Source organism: Cebus imitator, unplaced genomic scaffold, assembly GCF_001604975.1.
Source record: "Cebus imitator isolate Cc_AM_T3 unplaced genomic scaffold, Cebus_imitator-1.0 Scaffold281, whole genome shotgun sequence".
NCBI classification, from domain to species: Eukaryota; Metazoa; Chordata; class Mammalia; order Primates; family Cebidae; genus Cebus; species Cebus imitator.
In genome coordinates, this window is record NW_016107596.1 from 4,140,862 (window position 1) to 4,147,211 (window position 6,350).

The window sequence follows — 6,350 nt, forward strand, 5'->3', positions numbered from 1 at the left end:
TCCCTCCCTTTCTCCCCTCTCTTTTCCTTCCTCTCATCCCCTCCTTCCTTCCACAAACTGTGAGACCCTCCTCCTATATCAGGCACTATTCTAGGCCATGGGGAGATCATGGCAAATAAAATAAAGCCCCTGCCCTCACAGAGCTTACAGTCTGGTGAAGGGACCACGACAGACACTTTTACAGCAATGTCAGATGGTGAAGGGGCACTGAGAAACACTCAAGCAGGGTAAGGGGCAGAGAGGGGTGGTCCTTCCTGCCTCTCTGTGGAAGTGATCTTGGGCACAGGCCTGGATGCAAGGCAGTTGGGGAGTGGACCCTGTGGCATGGGAGTGAGGGGACAGTGGGGCAGAGGCATTGAGGCCTGGCAGAGGGCAGCTAGCAGGGCAGAGCTAGGAGCTCAGGCATAAGAGGTGCCTTCAGCCAGAGGAGAGGATCCTGTGGGCCAGGGGTTGGCACACCCGACCCACTGCCTTCTTTTGTCAATAAAGCTTTATTGGAATACAGCCCCACCCATTTGTTGACAGGTTGCCTATGGCTGCTTTCCTGATGCTGGGGCAGAGTTGGATGACAGACTACATGGCCTGCAAAGTCTGAAATATTTACTATTTGGTTTTTAGCAGAAAAGCTTTTCTCATTCTCACCGTTGGCCTTGGCAGAGAGATAGACTTCAAGGGTACTTCTGCATGGGGTCCTCAGACTACAGCGAGGGGACCTTTCTTTGCTCCAGTAATTTGGCTTTTTAAAGGCCTCCCCACCAGAAGCCCTGTACCCCACTCTTCCATCTGAATTAGGGCTTCCCGCTGTGCTCAGCTCAGCCTGGGCCCCATCTCTAGGCGTCACTGGCTGCAGCGGTTCTGTGAGCTGACCCTGCTGGGTGCTGAGCTCTGACCGCTGTCCCACCCTCAGTGTCCATAGCAGCACTGGGCCCAGGAGACACTTAGGAGGAGGGCGGAGTGAGGGGGCCACAGTTCCACAATGAGGGGCAGAACAGGGAGCCTCAGGGGAGGGCCATGCTTGCCCCTAATATGTGGAAGACTTTCAAGCCTGGCAGAAGGGGATCTGGGGGCTCTGGGGACCTAGTAGATACCCCTGTGCTGGACTTCCTTTAGGCTGAGTGCAAGCACCTGGCTGTATTTGTGGTTCATTTTGTATCCACAGCTCACACACAGTGCCTGACCCTTAGTGGGAAATGAGAAATGAGAAATGAATCTGAGTTCCTTTTCTGCTACACATGTACAGACCCCACAAGTCCACAGATGGGGACCACACATGGCGTGGTCACTGCCTTGTCCTGCACCCAGCACGATGCCTGACACACAGGAGGCACGCAGCTGAGGGAGCAAGTGGGCTGCAGGTGATAGGGCTCTCTTGCTGACTGCAGGCCCCCTGTTTTCCTGTGTTTGAAATTCTTGAGTCCTCAGTGTGGATCCTTCTCTCAGGCCACTTCTCTGGGTCTGGCTCCGGCTCTAGTCAGCCCCAGTGACTCCTGAGGCTCCAGGTGGGGCAGCTAGATGGTCTGTGTCTCTCTCTCCCCCAGGTGTACCCCATTGTGGACTTCCCCCTGCGGGACATCTCTCTGGCCTCCCAGAGGGGCATTACAGAACACAGTGCCGCCTTGGCCTCCCGAGCCCGCGTCCTGCAGCAGGTGAGCCAGGGCTAAGGGTCCATCTGGCTCTGACATCTCTTCCTGGGTTGCTGAGCCCTCTTTCCTGAGAAGGTCAGAGCAGAAGGATGAGGATGTGGAGGTGTAAGGGAGGTCCCAAGGGGAGGAGCGTGGGAAGAGCTAGGGCCGGACCTAAAGCTCCAGGGCATAGAGCAGGGCATGTGAGATGCAGAGGAAGGACCATGTGCCACAGGAGAAGTTTACATTTCTTTTTTGAGACACAGTCTCACTCTGTCACCCAGGCTGGAGTGTGGTGGTACCATCTCAGCTCACTGCAACCTCTGCCTCCCTGGTTCAAGCGATTCTCCTGCCTCAGTCTCCTGAGTAGCTGGGATTACAGGCGTATGCCACCACACCTAGCTAATTTTTGTATTTTTAGTAAAGATGGGGTTTCACCTTGTTGGTCAGGGTGGTCTCGATCTCTTAACTGTGTGATCCGCCCACCTGGGCCTCCCAAAGTGCTGGGATTACAGGTGTGAGCCACCGTGCCCGGCTAAGTTTGCATTTTTATTCCCAGAAGAAATTGCAGGGTTTCAGGCACAAATATGATGTCATGTGATTTTGATTCTGACTCCCTGGTGTTTAGATAAGGGAAGAAAAAGCTTGAGATTCAAGGTCACAGGCCTGGCTGGAGCCCAGCATCCTGCCCCTGAGGCCCTGGCACTTCGCAAACCCCAGCCCTGTCTTCTCCCAGCCTCTGGGTTTTGGCTGCTGTATCCTGATGGCCACAAGGTGGCGGTGGTGGCTGCTACATCCCCAGAGCAGCCCCGAGTGGCTCCTTCTGCTGCGCAGCCGGCCAGGGGGCCCTAAGGTGGGAGTTTAGCTTGATAATGTGTTTTGCTGGAGCCGCATGAAGTGGGACTCAGCAGCCAAGAAAGGAGCCTTGCAGACTGGGCTGAGATCCTGCGTTTCCTGCATCCCAACATGATCCTCGGCCAACAACTTCTCCCCTTCTTCAAAGCCAGTCTCTCACCTGTGCAAAAAGAGCCACTAAAGCACCTCCCAGGGTTTTGCAGCAAAGCCCTCTTGCTTAATGTGTGGCACCTGGTGCTCAAAATGTCCCTTTCTATCCTTTGCAATGAGCATTTCCTCTTCTTTCTCTTTCTGCCCAGCTCCCTGATTTGTGCATTTTATCTAAGTGAATACGGACCATCTTGGAGCTGGAAGGGACTTAGAAATCACACAGTTCAGACACTGCAAACCTACATGCCTACCAGGGCCAGGCAGTAAGAAGGGTGGCAGAGCCTTTCATTCAAAGGGACCGGTCACCACTCAACTTTCTGTAGGCACAAGGCCCAGCATTTCCAGACTGTCTGAAGTCCAGATTTTTAGATGAAACCTTCTAGTTTTTCAATAATTTGGCAGCCGGGGAAACTGAGGCCCAAGGAGGGGAAGTTACCAAGGAGGGGAAGTCACACGGTATGTTGGTGGCCGTTCCAGGACTACAACTCAGGTCTCCTGAGGCCCTGTCTCTGGCAGTACAAGCCATTCCTAAACAAATCCTGGAGCCAGGAAGGGTAAACCAGGAGGCAAATAGACATTTTTCTTTAAAAAGGAATATAATGGGATTGGAGGTGACTTCTTTGAATCTTTTTTTACCCCCTAATTTTGCCTTTGGTCCTGGAGCTATAGACAAAGATTCATGCCAATATTTTACTCAGGATGGAGAAGTTAGAGCCTGGAATCCAACCATGAGGACATAGCTGGCTAAATTACCTCTCCTGGACATGGCCGTGACTCTGAGACCTGGAATCTGCTTATTGCAGGGGCTGAGCTGCATAGACAGATAAACAGCCAATTACATCATGACCACTTGATGACAATTGATGTCTTGGGCAATTTGTGGCCTCAGACTTGGAGACTTTTTGAGCTGGAAGCAGATGGAAGCAGGTGGAGTGGGGGCAGTGGTGCTGCCATGCTCTCCCTGGATCCCCATCCTGACTTCAGCATCCAGGCCTTCTGAGCATTCACGTGGACTCGCATCTCCCTGTGCCCGTTAGTCCCTATTCAAGGTCCTTTGCACTGAAATTTCAAGAGGCATCTTCCACCTTTCCTGTCCATAACTGTCATTTGAATTCCAGTTTCTGGCATATGAAGAAAACTCAGTTGCCTGTTCTTATTTGGTTGTCTCAACAACTCTGTGAAATAAGAGTTTTTATTCCCATCTCACAGATGAGGAAACTGAGGCCTGGAGAAATGGAGTACAAGCTCACACAGAAAGCTATGTGGAAATTTCATGCCCTGACTCTGATTCCCCTCCTCCCTCTGCAATGTCTTGCTGCCCCCTGGCCTCTCCTCTGACAGAACAGGGTCCTGCCTCTCAAAATCCCTCCCACCGCCCAAATCTCCAGGGATAGTCAGGGCAGTTTTTCAGCAATGGAGAGATAAGTCAAAGCAGCCAGATGGCTTCAGCCTGAGCTCCCCACCCGGCCTGGTTTACCTCTTCCCTCGGGTCTTCAAGCCATCAACTACAGCAAGAGGACTTGGGGTTCTTTTCCCAACAGGATGAATTTCCTGCAAGTAAAGAGGGCCTGACCCTGGGCCATTCATGCCACCTCTCCCTGGGTTTGGGTCCCCAAATCTGAGTCTGGGACAGGGGAGCAGCTTGTGCAGAACTTAGGTTTTTTTGCACAGAGCCTGGCCCACAGTAAGTCCATGAGAAAGCTTGGCTTAAATGATTAGGAGTAACATTCCTACATCAGCTATGTAGCATAGTTGCCAAAAACAAAACAGCACCAAAAGTCAATGGAGACAGGAGCCTAATCTTTGCTCCCAAGATGGGGCTGCTGTTTTCCGTCAGGGCCTCATCATTGCAGAAAGTTATTGAGTAACTGATTAGAGAAGGGGGCTGTGGGAGGGGATGAGGTCCCCATCCTGAAAAGAGCCTGGCACAGCCCACCAAACTTTCAAATGTCTCCAGGGTCAATGTTTTATCTTAAAATTTGATTCAAATATATAAACCACTCCCTGATATCTCTACGGTTGTTTTAATATACAAATGTTTAAACTGACTTTATCCTTCACGGTCCCCCAGCACTCCATCTAAAAATTAATGCTTCTGGAAGTTGTCCTACTTGGCTGGTGACTTTCCATACACCTTGGAACTCCCATGGGGTTGCCTGTGCCCACTTGATAAAACCTAGAATCAAATAGTAGCTAAAGATGAGAAATCAGTTTTGGTCAGAGCTTAGGGCACATGAAGGAGCACAGTAGGATATACATCTAGAAAGGCAGATTGAAGCCAGATTGTAGCAGGGTTTAGAATGCTGTATTAGTCTGTCTCAAAGACATACCTGAGACTGGGTAATTGATACAGCAATGAGGTTAGTGGACTCACAGTTCCACATGGCTGGGGAAGCCTCACAACCATAGCGGAAGGCAGAAGAAGGGCAAAGGCACATCTTACATGGCAGCAGGCAAGAGAGCACGTGCAGGTGAACTGCCCTTTATAAAACCATCAGATCTCATGAGATTTGTTCACTATCATGAGGATGGTATAGGGAAAACCCACCCCCATGATTCAATTCCCTCCCACTGGTTCCTTCCCATGACACATGGGGATTATTATCATTCAAGGTGAGATTTGGTTGGGGACATTGAGCCAAACCATATCAAATGCCAAATCCAGAGCAGGACTTTCATACCATAGATGGTAGGGAGCTACTGAAAGTTCTTGAGCAGGTGAATGACTTGAACAGAATGCTGAAATTTTCCTTGGCTATTTATTTCCTTAGCGCCAGACCATCGAGCTGATCCCCCTCACAGAAGTTCACTACTGGTACCGAGGAAAGAATTACGTCTACTACATCTATGGCACCGACCACCAGGTGTATGCGGTGAACTATCCTGAGCGGTATTGCTGTGGCTGTACCATTGTGTGACATAGCAGAGCTGTCCCCAGAGCCTGCCATTCATGTTTGCCAAGGAGGACAACCAATGCTCTCCTAGTGTGCTCACTGCTGGCTGCATTGGACAATCATATACAAACCTTGGTATGTCCTTCCAGAAAAACCAGTTTATCGTTTATCAAGCTCCACTTCCTTATGCAGCCCCTCTGGTGGAATCTGTCACTCACATGTTTAACCCACAAGAATTCAGCCACACATATTCCTGCAGAACAAATGAGAGAAATAATTGAAATGGCAGGGGCTTTGCCTCTGGTGTCTAAGTTAATGTCCCGATGAAGCGTGTGATTTGATTTTGCTTTTCCCTTTGTCAGTCTCGATTCTGGTGTGCTTCTTCTAATGGGAGCCTCTTGACGATCTGAGTGTTACTAAAATGTTTAAGGATACACACAAATTATCTGACCCTAATGCACAATAAATAGTACACTTAGGCATAAAGTGCAATATGTTACTGCCCATTTTGTGGGTCAGGAATTCACACACAGCCACAGTGAGGATGATTTATTCTGCTCCCTCATGTCTGGGGCTTCCCCTGGAAGATTTGATGCCTGGGGCTGCTTGAAAGTGGGGCCTGAAATCATCTGAAAGCTGGTTCACTCAGATATTTGGTGGTTGATTGTGGCTGGTGTTTGGGACCCAGATAGGGAGGCTGTCAGGTGGAGCACATATACGTGGCCTCTCCATGCAGCAAGGGCTTCCTCACAAGATGGCAGCTCTATGAGTGCGTACCCCTCCTGCACATCCCAATTGAAGAAATATAGATCTGTTTCACAGCTGGAGA

At 50.3% G+C, this 6,350-nt stretch overlaps 1 protein-coding gene across 2 annotated transcripts in view; it reads left to right on the forward strand.

Moving 5' to 3' along the window:
- The window catches only part of SSUH2 (ssu-2 homolog), a 32,304-nt gene extending 26,294 nt beyond the window's left edge, over positions 1–6,010 (forward strand). The window contains exons 11-12 of one of the 2 annotated variants that reach the window (XM_037728891.1): positions 1,539–1,646; positions 5,399–6,007. In XM_037728891.1, coding sequence (XP_037584819.1) covers positions 1,539–1,646; positions 5,399–5,545 — 255 coding nt within the window. In that variant the 3' untranslated portion in view covers positions 5,546–6,007. Of the gene's footprint in view, positions 1–1,538; positions 1,647–5,398 lie in introns of both variants that reach the window. The other variant, XM_017501603.2, reaches the window with a different exon arrangement.
- Positions 6,011–6,350: the final 340 nt, after the last annotated feature.